Below are 19,532 nucleotides of genomic sequence, written 5' to 3' on the forward strand. Positions count from 1 at the left end.
ACTCTTTGGTTTATACCCTCCAATAAAGACACGCCGAATCATTATATTACTAAAATATAAATACATCTGATTATACATGATAAAATCTCAATAAATACCATATTTCAAGTTTTAAGTAAAATGTTGATGTGATATTATTACGTGTAGTATAAAGCATTAAGTTTTAAGTAAAAAGTTAATGCAGCAATCTTTTATTAGATAGTGTAAAACCTATATTTAATTTGCACTACTTTCTTACCAAATTCATACTCTTATTTTTAGTGCAGTCCTAACATATCTTCTACTACTACTAGCAATGAAATTTGGCTGTATGGTCCATCTAGGACATCAGTGTACTTGTGGTCGGTGAAATTTGGCCAAGCCAAGGACAACCCTTAATGTCTAATCGTTGACGCATCTGCTAAGATCTTTTACGGAACAAAGGAACTTAATTGATTTCATCAAAAAAATAAAAAAGAAAAATAATAAAACTTAAATGATAAATCCCGTGACATGGGTTTTACTTTGCTGCTTGTACTCTCCAAGTTATGACTTCCGAGCAGAGAAGTTTATAATAGTTTCGAAACAAATTTTAAATTGTTATTGATTATAATTTGAAATCACTATTGATACTATTTTTCTGTTCATTAGCCACTTATGATTTGTTGTAAAAAATTGTTGGACATAGTATTTCTCTTTTCAAGTATGATATCCCCTTTTATCACGATGAAGTTTAGAAAGTATTTTTTTGTCCATAAGTAATAGTCAATAATAACCTACCACTTATGATTTACTATGAAAATATTATGAACATAGTATTTCTCTTTTTGAGTATGGTATCCTCTTTTATTACGGTGAAGTTTAAGAAATATTTAGTTGAAACTTGAAAATATACATAGCAGGGATGTATTAATCTTTAAATTTTCCACTTAACTCTCTCTTTTTCTCAAATAAGAGGTTTTGTTTTGATCATGTCTACATAAAAAAATCGATTGGTATTTTAGTATATGATGATAAATAACTATTATCATTGAATCGGTGTTATAAATTAGAATCATTTCATACTTATATAATAAAAAGCCAAAAGCCTTATATCAACACATCTCTTGATATTTATAATGAAAGTATTTATTGCTATAACAACTAGGAGATGGGGAATTGAATTAAGGCTCTTCTTATAAATAAGACCAGACAATACCATTGAGTTGCAAAACTCTTGAAAAATAATTTAATATTTCATGAATCCAAAAAGATGAATGTGGTGTCACAATTAAAGTGGTTATTCAGGTTATTCCTTAACGAACCTAATGCTCTAAAAAATAACCATTTTTGCATTCTTAGGAGATTTTTCTCACATTTTGATAAGAATTAATACATAATTAAAATATGGCCTTAATAAAAGAATATTAAATATTCAATTATAACCATAAGTATAAGTGCTTATGGGGTGTGGGTAACAAAGGTCAAGGTTCAAGTTTTCAAGAGGGAGATTCACACACATATATACTTAGATTAGGCTAGAGTAAAATTTTATTTTGTATATAAAAAAAAAAAAAAAAATTCAATTATAAGCTAAATGCATCTTTTTCAATTTTTTTTCTTTTTGTTTTACAATTATTAATAATTCACGTGCACAAATTCAACATGATTATTGTATATGTATGTTCTTGATATTTGTGCATAGTTTCATTTTATTATTAAAAAATCATTTTTTGTTGAATGTAAAAGAAAAAAAAAATCTTAAGGTAACTAGTCAACAAAACCCTTTTTTTCCTTTTAAAAATCTTGCATTGGAGTGGATAATTGAATATTATGGTGTGTGAAAAATGTGTATGGAGATGGGGTGACGCCTAAGCGCACAGGGCAATTAAGAAAGAGATGGACACTAACGCGCTTCCAAGTGGGATAATTGAACAATTAATGTTCCCCTTAGAGTCTTAGACCAACCATAAACAAACTTAACTCATGGGACTGGTACCTGGGTTGATTGAATAGCTGGGAGTATTGAAAGCTTTTATAGGCTAGTTCTTGGAGTGATTAATATAGGTCATCCATGAATGTAGTTTCGTTTTAAATGGCTGAAGGGGGGTGTTGGGAGCTTTAAAAGTTCTAGTTCTTTGAGTGACCAAACTGTGGAAGTTGGAGTTATTGTCTATATTAAAGATCCATAGCATTCTAGTCCTTCAACTGTATATAGACTCACCACATTTAATGAACCTATTCTAACTCCTCTCACCGCCTCTCATTAAACGAAAACTTGGCTTTTCGACTTTTGGCTTGGCTTACCTTATATCAGTTATATGTACTAGTATGTTCTCTCATGTCTCCAAAATCACATTGATATCACTAACGTTGGGGGTACCGGCCTATTATTGCGTACTTTGGGAGGCATCAAAATCAGGTATCGCAGTTTAGTAAAAGCATGAGGCTGAGTGTTTGACCTGGATGAAAAGGAGCTTACTTTCAAGTTGGTTTGGATTTCACGTCCTTGGCTTTAAGGGCAGGCTTGGAGCTGTGTATAGTAATTGAAGAAGAGCCAACTTAATTAGAAGCATGTACGTCATGCATAGGTGGGCTTGGAGCTATGTAATTGAACAAGAGCCAACTTATTAGTCCTACATTCAAAGTTTGCTCCTATTAGATTCTCGCTTGCAGATATAGTTGAACACAGCCTATATAACCACAAAAAACATTTACACAATTTCATCACTCTTTCTAAGAGAGAGAGAGAGAGATCTTTGAATTGCAGCTATGGTTTCTTTGCAACCACCCCTTTCTCCAGATCGAAGAAAGGAAATCCCAGAGTTTGAGAATTCATCAAAGAAGAGAAAGTTGGAAGAGTCACAAACAGAACAAATTTTTGAGAAGAGATCAAAAGCTGAAGGCACAAAGTCTATATTTGATATCGAGCAACACCTAGAGACTCCATTACCTTCGGAGTGGCAACGATGCCTTGATGTTCAGGTATACCCTACACATGTTCATTGATATTTGATTAATATATTGTAAGATACTCCTGGTCCAATATGTTATATGATGTCAAAACTTGTACAAGTGTGCTCAAGGCAAATTAATATAGTACACGTACAGCATATAGTTCTAATTTATGAAATTTTTGTCATTCTTTGTATTATGCAGTCAGGTCAGATACACTTTTACAATTCGAGGACCCATAAGAGAACATCAAAAGATCCAAGGAAGAGTCCTGAACCAGCGAGTCCTGATGATCATATGAGCTTAGACCTCAGGCTGAACCTACCATGCAGGTCACTCAGAAAGAGCCATGTGGAAGACAATTTCACCAAGCATAGTTCAGGTAGTCCTGCACTTGGTTCAGGTGATCTATTCGTGGAATCCAGCACACCAAAGAAAAAATTGGGAGGGTTAACAAGTTGTCCATCGTGGTTGGCATTTGAAGGGGATCACCAAGAGATGGTAGCAACTGTGTGCACAAAGTGTCACATGTTGGTCATGCTTTGCAAGTCCTCTCCTGCATGCCCTAACTGCAAATTCATGCACCCACCAGATCATAGCCCTCCGACCCTATTCAAGAGAAGGTGTACCCTCTTGTTCTAGTTGAAAAACTAAGCCTAGTTTACCTTAGGATTTGGCATCCGCTCCAAACTTATGTTACAACTACATATTTGTCTTTAAAAGCAAATTGAAGTATCTTGTTAGGCTTTAGTTTTTCCACCTCTAGGAAAAAGAAATGACTGCTCCAAATGAGGAGAGACTGAGAGGGTATAACTAATATAAATAGTGCATATATACCAAGTGTTTTATCCTCCTAAATTTGTCTAATGCACATATTAGCTAGGCATCTTGAGACTCTGCTTACGATGATATATGTATATTAGTTGAATTAGTTCTCAAGAATAAGAATATACCCTCAACCTGCCTTAGATTCACATAAATGTTACAAAGATCACATTATGTGTTATATCACATTTCTTATATAGATACCATATTGTATTCATATAATTTAAAAGTAGATGACTGAAATTTATAAAGCCGCAGTAATAAATTGTAGTGGATATCGGGATATGCTTCCAGTTGGAAGTTGGTGAATAGTGTAGCTTGGATGCTTTCATTCAGGGACAGATGAAATTTTAATGGCAAGTCCATGAGTCATAATTATTAATGGGTCATGCTAACGAGTGTCTTTAAAGCATTGATTAACAATTCAGTTAAAAAAAATTTTTATGGAAAAAAAAAAAACAATTAATATTTTGATAGCTTTTTTCATTTCCCATAAAAGTGATGCCAAAACTTTCTTAAAATGGATTGTTAACCAATACTCTAAGGGCACTCGTTAGCATTTCCCGTATTATTATTTATCTGATGCATGAAACTTTTTTTTTTTTTTTTGAGAAGACTGATGCATGGAAACTCTTTGTATATAAATATATCTAAAAACACAATAAGTTGGTCCCTCAAACTCTCATAGTGTTGCCCGAAAATAGCGCACCTATCTAGAAAATATAGTTGTGTAAATATTCCATCGCGCAATTTATGAATAAGGATAAATATTATTGCACAGAGCTTAATGCACACACTTTTACACAACTAAAAAATGTGCGTATTAAGGTGTGTGTAATAAACACTTCTCAATTAGTGCTTATATTGTGTTGTAAGGGTAAGCTAGTGATGTAGAACAAACCACCATGACCTCTCTAGACTCTCATGTGCACCTAAAATCATCGTGCAAGGCAAAAAGACACTAGTAGAAATCATGAGCATCGGAGTCAGAATTGCATGAAATTTGGCAGGCTAAAGTGAAATGGCCTTTTGAACAATAGTCGTGGTACCCCCTGAAAATAGCGAATTCCTACGTTTAGGCCCCAAAAATTGCAATTTTTCTATTTATAGTAATTTTTGTTTCCTTAATAACTTTTTACTCAAAAGTTAAAATAAAGTCCCGCTTGTTTTGAGACGACCCTTAATGTCATTAGTTTATGATTTTACATTTAACTCAACTTTGCCATTTTTGATAAATTTCTGTATTTTGTTACCTAATCATGTAATTAGTGCGAATTAAGATTTTAGATGTTTTTCTCAGTATTTATATGTTTTGTAGCCATGAGAGGCAAATTAGACTATTATCAATAAACATAGACTTTTGTCAATTTTATTCTCTGTTGGATTCTAGTTTTATCACCTTGTGGATTTAAGGAACCCCTCGTGGATTCGAGGTTTATTACCTAGAAACTAATAGTTTAGTTTCTGTTCAATCAAGAGAGTATCGTGTGTACTTTTTTCATGCTTTCACGATGTTAGTTAGTATCAGAGCCTTGACATATCCTGGTCTGATGGCTAACCAGCGAGACAGTGACCACCACAACAACAACGGCACCAACGATGTCGACAACACAGTCCTCACTAGGGTTGAGTTCCTTGATTTTCGTGATGAAAATCAACAGTTAATGATTCAACCCAAGAGAATCTGAACCGAATTCAAGAAGCGCTTGCCACCCTACTTACTCGAAACCCTAATCGTGATGACGAGGAGCGACGTGATAACCAAGCGCGTGGCCCTTCCCATCATGGTCCAAATCGGAATAGGCAGCAAGATTACAATGAAGAGAACAGTGAGGACGAAGAGTATGCAAAAGGAGTCATTGGGAATCATTGTGGTCCTGCAAGGGATAATGGCTAAGATTATCAGGAGTAGAGGGACTATCATATGAAAGTAGAGTTACCATCCTTTAATGGTAATGTCCCCATTGAAGAGTATCTGGATTGGGTCAGTGAGGTTGAGAAGTTTTTCGATTTTATGGGTACTCCATAATATAAACAAGTGTGTTTGGTGGCATACAAGTTGAAGGGATGAGCATCTGCCTGGTAGGATCGTGTTCAGTTAAACCGTACCCGTGAGAGAAATTTTTTGATACAATCACGGAGGAGGATGAAGAGATTAATAGCAAACCGATTCTTACCACCAGATTACCAGTAGGAGTTATTCAGACAGTACCAAGATTGTAGGCATGGTAACTGAACAGTTAATGAGTACATGGAGGAGTTTGAGAGGTTAGCAAACCGCAATGAGTTGGAGGAGACTAGAGATCAACAAATATCTAGATTTGCACATGGGCTACGAGTGTCCATCCGAGATTAGATATCCTTACAAACCCTATATACTTTAAATGAGGCTGTAACCTTAGCTAAGAAAATAGAATATCAGCATCTCAGGGTAGGTTCGAAGTTTTCCAATTGCAATTCGGAGTCATTTAGTTCCACTGCTAACAAAGGTAAACAACCCATGTTTACACCATGATCACAACCCATGGTTAGGGAGAGTAGTGGTGTCAACCAGTTCACAGTGGCAGTAGTAGGTTTCGTCGTACAGTCGTCAATGAACACTAACCCTATGCTAAGCCAATTGGGAATAAATGCCATAGGTGTGGAGAACCAGGACATCAATCTAGTACTTGTCCTAAATGAGCCGCAGTGAATCTGGTGGTGGTTGAAGAGGGCGAGACAAAAGGTGAACAGGAAGGAGAAGACGTGTATAATGATGCTGATTCATATGCCTATGACCTTAATGAGGTCCAAGATGATGAAAAATACGTGCCATTAGGGAGATCCTTAGTGATTCAAAGGTTGTTGCTCACACCAAGGCTGGATTACAATGATCAGCAAAATGAGATCTTTCAAACGCGTTGCACTATCAGTAGAACAGTCTGTGATTTGATCATTAACAGCGGTAGTGTGGAGAATATCGCATCTAAGAGTTTGGTTATCAAGCTAGAATTGAAGACAGAAAAGCATTCATCTCCTTACAAAATAGGTTGGATCAAGAAAGGTACGAAAACTCTTGTTACTCAACAATGTCGTGTTACTTTCTCTATGGGTAAATGCTATGTAGATGAAGTAGTTTGTGAAGTTGTTGAAATGGATGCATGTCATTTAATATTGGGTTGACCTTGGCAGTATGATATAGATGCTACTTATAGGTATAAGGATAATGTATATGTGTTCTTTAAGAATGACAAAAAAATTGTCCTTGGTCCTATTAAGGATAGCAGTGTACCCAAAGCTTCTAAAGTAGAGGGAAAGCCATCTCTTTTCATAGTCAACAATGAGGATGAGTTTGACAAAGAGTGTAAGGAGATGAAACAAGTTTATACAGTAGTGGTGACAAATGGAGTGCCGAAGAAGGTTGCTGAGACACCTGAGACAATTCAACCATTGACCAAGGAGTTTAAGGAGCTTTTTCCAAAGGAGCTGCCTGCAGGTTTACCACCAATGCGCGACATCTAGCATTGCATTGATCTAGTTCTTAAAGCTAGTCTACAAATCTGTCGCACTACAAGATGAATCCTTAAGAGGGTGAGATTCTACAGGGGTAGGTGGATGAGGGTATGTGTGTGGATAGTCGAGCCATCAACAAGATCACAGTCAGGTATTGATTCCCTATTCCCCGGCTAGATGATATGTTTGGTTGAGTGGATCCAAGTGTTACACCAAGCTAGATCTCAAGAGTGGGTATCACCAGATTCGAATTTGACCTGGAGATGAGTGGAAGACAGCATTCAAAACAAATGAGGGATTGCATGAATGGATGGTAATGCCTTCTGGACTGTCCAACACTTCCAGCACTTTCATGAGGCTTATGAATCAGGTATTGAAACCATTTATTGGGAAGTTTGTGATAGTTTATTTTGACGATATCCTGATTTACAGTAAGACAGAAGCATCCTACTATAATTATGTGCAAAAAGTATTGACGTTGTTGCAGGCCAATGAATTGTATATCTACTTGAAGTGCAGCTTCTTGATTGATAAGTTACTGTTCTTAGGCTATGTGGTTAGTGTGTATGAGATTCATGTTGATGGAGACAAGGTCCATGCAGTTAGAGAATGGCCAACCCTAAAGACAGTGAGTGATGTGCGGAGCTTCCATGGGCTGGCAACATTCTATCGAAGGTTTGTTCAAGATTTCAGTAATATAGTAGCCCTAATTACTGAGTGTTTGAAGAAGAGAGGTTTTCATGGAAAAAGGAGGCAGAATAGAGTTTTGCCTTGATCAAGGAGAAGTTGAGCAACCGTTCCAGTTTTGGCATTGCCCAACTTTGATAAGGTGTTTCAAGTAGAGTGTGATGCATCTGTGGTTGGGATAGGCGTTGTTCTTTCACAAGACAACAAACCGGTAGCATTTTTCATTGAGAAAGTTTGTGAAGCACGAAGTCAATGGTTAGTCTATGAATTGGAGTTCTTTGTTGTAGTATGAACTCTTAAGCATTAGGAGCACTACTTGATTCAAAAGGAGTTTGTATTATATACAGATCATCAAGCATTGAAGCACATCAGTCAAGCTAGCATTAACTAGATGCATGCTCGGTAAGTAGCTTATATACATCACTTCCATTTCACATTAAAACACAAGTCTACTGTCACGATTAAGGTGGTAGATGCGCTCAATAGGCGAGCATCTTTGTTGACCACACTACATACTGAAGTTGTAAGATTTGATTACCTCAAAGAGCTATATGAGAATAATGAGGATTTTGGTGATATTTGGGGGAAGTGTCTACAAACTCATATTGCTGTCAATAGTATATATATCCAAGATGGTTTCCTCTTTCAGGATAATCGATTATGCATCCCCAAAAGTTCATTGAAGAAGCAGATAATTAGGGAGCTGCATGGGGAAGGTTCTGGTGGCTATATGGGCAGAGACAAGACTATAGCACAGGTGATATATAGAAGCAGCTAATAGAAAGATATGAGAATATGTAATCCAATGGCGGAATTCTCAAAATTCACCTCTAATAAAAAGATATTGAGTAAGGTTGCAACCTTAAGCTACAACCAATTTTGTAATTAAATTTTGTCCTTATTTTATTTTGTGTTTACAATGGTTAGATTATTTAAATAACTTCATTTTTCTTTTCTTTTTTCTTTTCTCTCCCTTTCTCATTTCCTCCTATTGCTCCTCTCTGCTCACACTCTTCACTTCTCCCACTCTTCCTTCAGTTAAGTGTTGCTAAGTGCCAAGGGTTTAGAGGAAAAGGTGGTGGGCTCAGTCCCTGGTGGGAAGGCGGCCGTAATTTGAAACTTGCAATCAGGGCAATATGGTCTGACGGCCAAGCAGGTGATGGAATACCATTACCATCAATGCTTTCACGGTCAACAAGCTCCAACAAACTTTCAACAATCAAACTGTTATCTGATGGGAAGCATCATCTGGTTAGTAGCAAAATAAGCATGGAACAAAATTAAACATACTTACAAATAGTTCAAATTCCAGTAATTAAGAGGCCCTTTTCTATTTAGACACCTAAAGAAAGAAGGTACATGAACTGAAGGTCAAGGATATCTCCCCACAAAGTAAAATAAAAAATAAAAATCATTGCAACCATAAAAAAGAAAGAGAATTTAAGCTGGAATAAATTAAGTCTGTTTAGATGCTAAAATATATGATTTCAAGGTCAAGGCCCCTTGAGGTGTAGAGTAATTAGTCTAAAAATTTGCAATGAACAGGTTCAAACTAAAACAAAGTTGAGAATATTTAGAGGATGTCAGTCTCTCTTTTGCATTTCCAACGTTGCAAAAGATTCAATATCCCATACATAGGAAAACAGGTGCTTAGTGGCCATTCCTTATATTCAAAACTAAGCATTAAAACATTTGATGGCATGGGAAGATGATCAGTTAAGATATGAAAAGCACAGATTCTTCTTTGAAGAGAAGTAATCTTCAGAATCACTCAGGAGATAATTAGTTAAATTTGTTTTTGATATCTAAACGGGCCCCAATACAGCCACATGATAAGACTCATTTCAATGATTATATACTATATAAACGGAATGCAATACTTTTATTTTGTTTAGCAGTCGTTGCATCCCAAGCAATAGGTTTGATTGCATATCAATCACATGCAAAAAATGTACAAAACATGGTAAAAATGTCACCAAGAAATCTAGACGAGATACTAAAATCATCCATATAGGCAAATTTTTGGCTATAAAAATTTCATTTGGTTTAGAGAAACGACATGTAAACCCTACATTAGTATTCAATAGGGAGACAAAACACTACCTTCCACAAATTCAAGCATCATTTGGATTTTATTGGGGTTTGCAATCAAAGATAGCCCTTAGGGCTTTGTTGGAGGCGCTGAAGGATTTCATTTTGCATAGAGTTTCATTTGCAAGTTTTAATCAAATTCAAGCCAAGGTGGAGATTTGGTGACGTGGCTTGACTTTGGTTACAAGTCGGTGGACTTTCCTATTTGAGTGTATCAGGAATACCACATAGCCAAGCTTAATAACAGTGTATCCTATTTCATTTTCTTGTGTGGGCAGATTAATAAACATGTATCCTATTTGGTTTAGGACTTTGAGTCCTCTATTTGGTTTTTTTCCTATGTTGTATCCTTGGTTAATTGAGGGAGAGATCTTTAGGTGTAGTTGGGGTTTGGCTTTTGTGAGCTTTTTGGTTTCATCCTATGTCATTCTCTAAGCCATCTTTTAGAAACCTCGCTTCTTGTAATTAGAGAGCACAAATTGCAAATGTTCTTTCATTAGTATTGTATTAGGTTTCCTAAATCCTAATTACTAGAGAAATATAAATGTTCAACGAGAAGGAAGTTGTCATCAATGAATCAGATTATTTAAAAATATAGATATTCCAATGAGATGGAAATTGTCTTAAATGCAAACCAAATTATTAACAGGCTGGACTCTTAGTAGCTACTAAAAATGATGTAAGGTAACAAATCACATCCGGAATACCTGTGTAGAATATGTAATCTAAGGTGCCGAAGAATTTATCCGAGAAGTAGGTAAACGCAGGCTCACTGGTTTGGCTATTCATCTTCCTCCGTTGTTCCTCAACCCCATCTGAATGTAAGAAAGATGAATATGCACTAACCTGGAATAGAAATTTTCAGGGATTAATACTTAATCCAGTAATAACAATATACTGACAATAGTATAGTATTCACAGCATGCAGATAACAGCAATAATAACATTGAAATGGCAAGACTACAAAATACCAACAAACACACCATCCACCAGCATATTAATTGTCAAGAAACAATGAATATAATCCAAAAATAGCAAGGGCATTTATAATATCCCAAAAAAATCAAAAGCAAAACAATTGCCATACCAGGGACAGTGAATGATGGAGTTTGAGATACTGATATATACCCAATGGATCATTTGCCTTCTCAAAAATACAATCAACGCTGCCCTTGACTACAAAGTTATGAGGATCACTGCAATGTTGAATAAATTAATCAATTTCATCTTCTGCCCATGTCATTGATGTCAATCTTAGTGTATCTGTTTGTGATCTTGACACAACATATTAGCTTAAACTTTTGGGACTGAGAATTGATATATTCTAGGGCTGGCTATGCCCACCACCCCCCCCCCCCCCCCCCAAAAAAAAAAGAAGAAGAAAAAATGTAGAATATTATTCTTAAAAAAAAAAGGATTCATTTGTTAGGCAGAAAAGCTCCAAAATCAAAGTAAATATGATTTCATATCATATATTTTCTTCATTGTTGTCATTTTTACCATTTATTAGAGTCATCAAATGAAGGAAAATCAATGTCCAAGGAAATTAAATCATGATGGGCAAATCAAAGTAGATAATAATCCCTTGATCGTTTAAAACAAAGACCAACAAGGTCTAAAAATAGTATAGGGGGAACACAAATTTTCTTCCATTTTTAAAAATAATAATAATAATGTTGCTCATAAGCAACTTCAAAGTCTTTTCATTGTGAGCCACTTTGCCAGTAACAAAATACTTACCTTCCAGGACGAGAGTTGTAATCCCCACAAATTATTAGAGGAATTTGTTGTGATTGGGCAATTTTCTCAAGTCCATTCACAAGGTGTGCAACCTTATGTCATAAAAGAAGAAACAGTCAAATCAATATGGTTTTTTTCTAATCAAAATGTATACAAGGAAGAGATTTACATTTTTTTTTTTGTGATTTGGGGTTAGCAGAAGCATTTTTCACACAAACAAAAATAAAACTCCAATGCAAGATAACAATGTTTAACGTGGTTTGGTTAACTCCAAAACTACAACCACGGGTAATGCCAATCGAAATCCACTTTCAAGTTTATGGATTACAACCACACTTAACCAAACCTCACAAACCAAACTCACACACTCACAAAAACACCACTCACAAACCTCACAAACATAAATAAAACCTCTCACAAATACAAAATAATTGACAAACCTCACACACAAATTCAATCCCAAAACCTCAATAATTCTCTCACACTAATAAAAGAAACAAAATCTCAACACACGGACATGGATATCATTCAACCCGAAAACCGAAAAATCTACTAAACTACTCTTTAAAGAAACCCACTCATGTTCTTTAAAAATTCTTCTCCTCTCTCCATGTGGGAGGACCCTTGGCAAAAGCCACCAAACTATTGCAACGATGCCTATTTATAAAGCGCCAATTCTAATTCTTGATTGAAATGGAATACCAAATTAATTACTTCTTCAATAAGGAAAATTTTATTTTCCTTTTTTTCCACACCAATGAAGCCTAAACCATTTAAATTAGGAATTGGAGGCATAATCTAACAATATTAAATGGTACCTGAAATAATGTTACATCTTCATGACCTTTACTCCAATGTATGTGGGTGTTTGCCTGGTGATAAAAGGCATGAGTGCATCAGCATTCCCAGAATTAGCAAATCAAAGCTGTTGGAGATGAAAAACATACAGTACCACGCATATTCTAGATTGAAAGGCATCCCTGTTACTGCCATTTTGTAGTGATTCTAATACAACAACTAGTGCAACATTGTCCTGCAAAACCCAAAAAAAGAAAAAAAAAAACCTGTGACAAAAGGAACAGATTATGTAGAAACAAGAGATTTAAGAAGATAGAGCACAGTGAAGACTACATAAGAAATTAACACCTTTGATGTAAGGCGATGGCTGCCTTTGAATCTGATTTTAGGCTCCAAAGCGTTAACCACTGATGATGCCTCTTTATCAAACTCAAGCTACAATAAACATTTCAGAGTCATTAAGCCCTTTCATAAATAGTTAAATACCATATTTTATTTACACAGATCACAGTTTTATCACCTCATATTTCATAATTTCTTTGAACAGCTTACTATGGTAAAATGTTGCACACCCATGATTTGTTGATTTTTCAGATTCGGCCGTAAAAAGCTGCAAGATAAATCTAATATTTTGATTTTCCTGATACACTTGGAGAGATGTGTGGCTAAATGTAATGAAAAATAAGGAATTTTATCATTATTCAATTTGAGCGACCATATAAAAAAACATTAATGAATTTTATGTTCTGTGACTTGATCTATGAAACATTTATTATGGATATAGAGGAGATAATGCAAGCATGGATGGGTGTCAAAAATATTGAAACATAAAAAGCCCAGGATAAGTTCCATCTCCATATATTGCAACCATGTAAGTAAATTTTATTTTTTCAAATGATAAAAAAAAATGGTATACTGACATTTAAATATATCTAAACATAAAATCTTTATGTGGTGTTTTTTTTTTTTTTTTTTGGGGGGGGGGGGGGGGGGGGGGGGGGGGGGGGAAGCAAATTAGGCTGTTCAAAATTTATATTTAAAGAAAACAAACCAGAAATTTACATAAAATGCAACTATGCTACAATGTGCACCACCATACTTATTCTTTAGAAGAGCATACTGTTTGGGAAGTCAAATGTCCATCAATGAGAAGAAACTTCTAACAACTAATCATCAATGCAATCAAAGTGAATTGTTCATAATCTTTTTAGAGTTCAGCCTTGGAATTGATTAAGGATAGAATTCCTTGCCATTTCTCAGCAAGGGCTGAATTTCATTAAATTTCTTTCACCCATGATCACTTACTACTCACTCCATTCCAACCTCATGTGGTGCTTAAGGTGAGAGACAAATGCCCACACTTTTGAATCTTTGAGGATCAAGTTTTTTCACTGTATAATTTCAAGCTATTGCTTTTGGACTAGATGGCTGCAACTGATTGCTTTGCTTTTACTTTGCTGCTTGATTTCTTAGATTTTCTATAAAAAAAATTTCCAGTGTTTCTCTTGTATATATAGCTGGGTTTCCCCGCTTTCCGCACTTTTCAATGAATTATTACTTTATAAACTTAAAAAAAAAAATATATATATATATATATATATTATGCTTCTATAATTCTAAATCCAAGAATTAATTGTCATACATGTACAGTTAAGCCACAGTTTGGATAAATGAAAGCAAGATCATAATTAACTGAAAGTAGCTAAACTTATGACTTGGTTAGGTCAAGATAGGGTAGATAGGGGTTTAACATTTCTTGTTAAAATATTAAACTGTTGTTTAGTTAGGTTTGTCAAATAGCAATTTCCATGTGTTAAATATACCTAAGATCAGATCATTACAAAGAACAAGTTACTAATGAAAATATCTGTAATAATATAAACTAAATATATCTGATATCAATTCGGGGGTAAGATTTCTTATGGTGAATTCTATTGATAAGAAAAAAGAAATGTCAGCTTGAAAAGTTTTCAAGTAATTAACAATTTTATTAACAGAAAGAAAACACAAACTATAAGCATTAGTAACTATCAATCTACGAATCATGACAAGAAAGTCATGCTGCTACAACACTGGATACTGTTCAACAAAATTACAATGTGAAGCAAAGAAATCAATAGGGTTCAAGAAGCACTTCTTCAGGCAACTGTCCTCCAATCTTGCCCTAACAAGTTAAATTTTGTCAAACTTTCCAAATTTCAAAGCTCTACTTATAGCTCTTCTACAAATAATAGATAGATAGATAGATACACACACATATATTTTTGTTGATTTTATGAATGTAATTGATGAGAATTGTATCTGCAAATTGTCAACTTATGGTTACAGTTCTTCAATTTGTATCAGTGCATAAACAAGCTCCCTCATCAACTAAAAAGAAACAGAGCTAGCCTCTGTTCTTTGTCTCTGACATATAGCTAATATATGGATGTTAAGAAAAAACCAGTTTTATGTGAAATGAACTACTTATTTTCTAGAAACATGTATGGCACATATACAAGTATGTATGCTCCCAAATTTAGACAGATAATTGGGTTGCTATTTCAAAGTTGCCACAAATTAATCATTTTAACAACACCCAAACAGACCTCTTCTTCAGATTATAACTCATCCAACCTTCCAACAGATTTATGTTTAGTACAAATGTCCTCCACAAATGAATGAATGTAATCAAGTCAGATTTCAACCATACCCCGGCTCCAGTTTTTTTCTTGTACATAACTGAGTATCCAAGTTTTTTCAGCTCAGGCTCAAAGAAATTTTCAAAATGGTCACACTGTACCTGCACATAAACAAGGAACAATATATAAAGAAAAAAAGGCAGTACACTACCAGCTTACCAGGCACACTAGATTCATTTTTCATATTAAATATTCCAGAAAACATATGCAGATACACAGGTTAAAAAAAAATTACCTCCTGAAGACAAAGTATATCTGCATCATATTTAATGATCTCTTCGAGCAAATTCTCTTGACGGTATTCCCATGCAAGAGCCCATTTTGGGCAGTAACCGAGAGCATTAATTGACAACGAATCAGCAAGGATATTATAGGACAGCACACTAAAAACTACATCATTAGAAGATTGGGCTTTAAGATTCAAGTTCAAAGTGTTCTGCAGACGGATCATTTTTCGAGGAGGATGAGAAGGTTTAATCACAGGATCAGTCACTACAATATTATCTAGAGACAAACGAGTACCCAGTGAAGAGTCTACAGCTGCAGAATGGAGCCTCAATCTAAAATCACAATCATACAGTGTGGGTACATAAGTATTCAAGGAGCCCACCTTAATCCATAAGTTATCTTCTTCCACCATTACTGAATTCTCATCAAGTACTGAGCCATCAATTAAGTTTGGCCAAGAGCCAGAACTCCTGAGTTTCTTAACATCTTGCTGATTGCCAGTTGAATTATTTCTAGCAGCATTAGCTGCCCAATGATGATATTTCTTATGTTTATTCCATGCATCCGAGAAGCACTTTGAAGAGCAATGGTAGCTTTTCTCAATTGATGCATTCAATTTTGCGCAAGAGGTGCACTGAACAGTAGCCAATTTATGACGGTGTACAGAACAAGGAATGCTATGTCGATACCTATACATATGTAAGATTTTAAAAAGTTAAGTTTTGGCACTCACTAGTTACTATAATTCAAAGACCACCATGTATCATTCAACTAATGAACTAAAAACCAATGCTAGTGTACCATCTTTTAACACAAAAACTTCAGTGTCAACACATGCGTTTGAACACACGCACAAAAAGCACTACCTTCAAAGGAACCTTTTGGTGCGAGGAAAAGAATGTTATTTAACACTGAAAAATGAAGCAATGATTGGTTGCACTCCATGAAACTTAACACTGAATTTGTTACAGTTTTTTTTTTTTTTTTGTTGCTTCCATCCATACTAAAATCCAATTGATAGCATTGACAAACACTATACCGCAATTCCAGAAATTAAAGATAGAAATGAGAGAATGATGATAAAGAAAGTCCATTTTTCACACTTTACTGATTTGAGGACAATATCCATACAGAACCAAAAATGGGGACAGCCCAAATTTTCATTTTGGTTTGTTGTCAAAGTTTTCTCAATTACCAAACAGAACTCAATGTCTAAGAGATTGAACCATCTTACAGGCAATGGAACTAAACAAAAACAGACAAACAAACAAACTAACAAAAAAATCCAAAACAAACAGAAAGTGTTGATGGTCCATTTAATTTCAAGAATCCACTCAAGTCTGTCTAATACCGCTTACTAGTCTTTCAATATTTCACTTCCTTTTTTTTTTTGTCTCCGAAACCAAACAGAGAGTTACGCATACAGGAACATGTAAACATATAAGCACATGGTTTTTAATGAAATTATAAGAGATAAAGAAAACAAAGGAGGAAAAGATCGAAAGAAGAAGATAAAATTGGAACAAGAGAAGAGGAGGAACCAGGTGTAAACGAAAGAATGTGGTGGCGGTGGGAGAGAGCCAATTGTATGATATGAATTGACAAGTTTGGTTTCAGTGGTAAAGATTTCGGAGCCGATGACGGGTTGGTTGGACGACAATGTCACTGTCACTTCCCATTGCAAAGTGTTGGAGTCTTGGTCTTCTTCGAGATCCATTTTTTTTTTTTCGATTTTGAGCGCTAAAGAATTCAAGCTAACTAACAAGCTTTGTTAGTGATTACTACTACTTTGGCAAGAGAAAGAGTGGGAGAGGGAGGATTGGATGGTTTCTTGGCAAATGGGTTTGAAGGTTTTGAAGGAAGAAGGCAGAGGAGTTTTTGGGTTTGTGTTAAAAAGGCGTTTCGTTTTGAGAGAGTTTGAAAGAGGGAAAGGGCTTTTTGCTTTTGCAAAGTGGTAAGTGAGTGAACTAACTATGAAGGCTACTGAAAATTGGAGCAGAATTTGGCGGTGTCTGTAATTAAATACCCTTGGGATTGATTGTTATCTAGGATTTGATTTTAGTCTTCAAAAGTGGTGGTGGTGGCAAAAATATTAAATTCACCAGCATTATTTTGTTTATTTTGTTTTATTTGGCGGGCCTTTTCGGTCCAAATAGGACTTTGACCATGATATTAAAAAATAGGCAACGTGCTTGTTAAGGCTTGCCTATGCGGATCCTACATTAATAAAAACTTCAATTAATGGGAGAAAAAGCACCATAAAGCTGGCATGAAAAAATTGGACAAAATTGCATTTTGTAGGCTACTGAAAAATGGAGCAGAATTCAGCAGTGTCTGTACGTAATTAAATACTCTTGGTCTTGGGGATTAGTTGTTATCTCGGACTCCTTTTTTTTTTTTTTTTTCTGCAAAGTGGTGGTGGCGGCGGCAAAAATATCAAATTCACCAGCATTATTTTGCAGTTAATATGTGTCCTAAGAGCTGTCAAAATAGTAAAATACTTTTTCGTTTTTTCATAAAAATTTCTTAAATGGTCACATGGTTAGCGTGAAAAAGTATCACATGGTTGGCGAAAAAAAACCTGGATAAAATTGTTCTCTTAAAGAAGACACGGCTGGCTAGGGGGCATTTTCCTTCTTGGGGCAAAATTGTCCTCTTCACACATTTTTCTCAATTTTACATTTTATTTTCTACCAAATCTTATTTTACAGCTATAAAAAAAAAATAAAAATAAAACTCAAGTTCTTCCCCTTTTCCAACATTAAAGAGAATAAGGAAGGAAGAAATGTCAATGAAGGATTAAGAAATTATTAAACAAGGTATCACTATTGTATTTTATTTGATTCATAATCATTTTTAAAGATAAGTTAAAATTAATATGATGTTAATTTTTATTTTTGATATATGTATATTGTAGCACCAATGGATGAGAATATAGTTGCAAGTGAGACTTAATACTTTGCTCCAAAAGATTGTTTTGACTTAAATGAACCACTTCAAGAAGGTAATATCATTGTATTTTATTCGTGATATTACATTTCATTTATCATAGGATATTTTTAAACTCTTGTTTTAATATAGCGCCAAAATTAATATGATGTTAATTTTTATTTCTAATACATGTTGTAAGGACTCAATTTGTGTCGATCCCAAACTCATATTGGGTTCTAACGCTAACGGTCCAAACAATAAATTTGTAGAGCGTAGATATAAAAGAACTAGATTAACTTCAAAAGAAAAACGATTAAACTTAACGTTTTTAGATGGATTAATACAGATATTACGATCAATTTATCCTTGAAACAAGCTAAGTTCTTATTTCGTAAGATTTTCTTCTAAGCATCAATTGTTTAGAAGTTCCGATCCTTTCTCTCAATACATTCTTCCATGTTATATACTGCCCTCTTAGTGTCATCTTCACCACACACGTGTAGGTTGGATTCGGGGGATCACTTCCTGTCCCATCTAACACTTCTTGGAACCTTTAACTAGCAGTTGTAAGGCTGCTTCATCACTATTCAGGCATCACCTCCACATTAATGCGGTCAGAGAGTTGGTTGAGAGGCAATTAATGCGGAGGCAGTAATTGTTAAAGATATTTGTTTATCTTTTCTTTCTTACCCTTGACCCCATGTCCCACCTTTAGTGGTAATGCAACTTCGAAGTGTGTTTGTGAAAATACGTCGTTCAGGTCGTCCTCGGACATATATTGTCGAGAAAGATTTTGTCCTCGGACGAATATTGGACCCATCTCATGTGATATCTACTCCTCTTTTCATTTGGTTCCCTTTATAACCTTATGTGGGCCTCCTCGGATAGTTTAACGTCCTCGGATGGGTCACAAGCCCAGTTAACACGGTTTTAATAATTATTGATTAACTGGCCCCCACACATGTATTATAGCACCAATGGATGAGAATGTAGTTGTAAGTGAGATTCACTACTTTACTCAAAAATTTGTTTTAACTTAAATGAACCCTTCAAGAAGGTATTATTATTTTATTTTATTTTATTTGTAAATTTACTTATCATTTATCATAGAATAAGATGTTTATATTTTAAACTCTTGTTTTAATA

General features: G+C 34.9%; 3 protein-coding genes across 6 annotated transcripts; 2 read left to right on the forward strand and 1 right to left on the reverse strand.

Annotated features, from left to right (window-relative positions):
• Window positions 1-1,936: 1,936 nt before the first annotated feature.
• On the forward strand, window positions 1,937-3,771 carry LOC115971064. The gene is made up of 2 exons (XM_031090744.1): window positions 1,937-2,943; window positions 3,118-3,771. Exons 1-2 carry the CDS (start codon window positions 2,731-2,733, stop codon window positions 3,553-3,555), a joined length of 651 nt encoding a protein of 216 aa, XP_030946604.1. The 5' UTR covers window positions 1,937-2,730; the 3' UTR covers window positions 3,556-3,771.
• Window positions 3,772-7,546: 3,775 nt separating this feature from the next.
• Window positions 7,547-8,695, forward strand: LOC115970603. The gene is made up of 3 exons (XM_031090211.1): window positions 7,547-7,600; window positions 7,718-7,858; window positions 8,384-8,695. The coding sequence occupies exons 1-3, from the start codon at window positions 7,547-7,549 to the stop codon at window positions 8,693-8,695; spliced, it is 507 nt and encodes a 168-aa protein (XP_030946071.1).
• A 128-nt stretch (window positions 8,696-8,823) lies between these two features.
• LOC115971062 (carbon catabolite repressor protein 4 homolog 2-like) lies at window positions 8,824-17,473 on the reverse strand. Of its 4 annotated transcripts, none has more exons than XM_031090740.1 (11): window positions 16,997-17,472; window positions 15,463-16,144; window positions 15,239-15,328; window positions 13,067-13,156; window positions 12,895-12,981; window positions 12,701-12,781; window positions 12,567-12,620; window positions 11,749-11,840; window positions 11,096-11,204; window positions 10,716-10,854; window positions 8,824-9,148 (listed from the first exon to the last, which is right to left on the reverse strand). In XM_031090740.1, exons 1-11 carry the CDS (start codon window positions 17,170-17,172, stop codon window positions 8,952-8,954), a joined length of 1,797 nt encoding a protein of 598 aa, XP_030946600.1. In that variant the 5' UTR covers window positions 17,173-17,472; the 3' UTR covers window positions 8,824-8,951. The 4 variants fall into 4 exon arrangements, with proteins under 4 accessions (XP_030946600.1, XP_030946601.1, XP_030946603.1 ...); XM_031090742.1 differs by lacking the exon at window positions 8,824-9,148 and adding an exon at window positions 9,159-9,259 and having other exon boundaries at window positions 16,997-17,473; XM_031090741.1 differs by lacking the exon at window positions 13,067-13,156.
• Between the last annotated feature and the right edge of the window lie 2,059 nt (window positions 17,474-19,532).

The sequence above is a fragment of the Quercus lobata genome, chromosome 12 (assembly GCF_001633185.2).
Source record: "Quercus lobata isolate SW786 chromosome 12, ValleyOak3.0 Primary Assembly, whole genome shotgun sequence".
In the NCBI taxonomy this organism is placed as follows: Eukaryota; Viridiplantae; Streptophyta; class Magnoliopsida; order Fagales; family Fagaceae; genus Quercus; species Quercus lobata.

Coding starts and splice junctions, on each gene's coding strand:
- LOC115971064 (XM_031090744.1), top strand. CDS start 2,731: ATGGTTTCTTTGCAACCACCCCTTTCTCCAGATCGAAGAAAGGAAATC. Junction 2,944..3,117: donor AACGATGCCTTGATGTTCAG/GTATACCCTACA, acceptor TGTATTATGCAG/TCAGGTCAGATACACTTTTA.
- LOC115970603 (XM_031090211.1), top strand. CDS start 7,547: ATGCCTTCTGGACTGTCCAACACTTCCAGCACTTTCATGAGGCTTATG. Junction 7,601..7,717: donor TCATGAGGCTTATGAATCAG/GTATTGAAACCA, acceptor ACGTTGTTGCAG/GCCAATGAATTGTATATCTA. Junction 7,859..8,383: donor AATGGCCAACCCTAAAGACA/GTGAGTGATGTG, acceptor GTCACGATTAAG/GTGGTAGATGCGCTCAATAG.
- LOC115971062 (XM_031090740.1), bottom strand. CDS start 17,172: ATGGATCTCGAAGAAGACCAAGACTCCAACACTTTGCAATGGGAAGTG. Junction 15,329..15,462: donor ATATACTTTGTCTTCAGGAG/GTAATTTTTTTT, acceptor GTTTATGTGCAG/GTACAGTGTGACCATTTTGA. Junction 13,157..15,238: donor AGAAAAAAACTGGAGCCGGG/GTATGGTTGAAA, acceptor TTTATCTTGCAG/CTTTTTACGGCCGAATCTGA.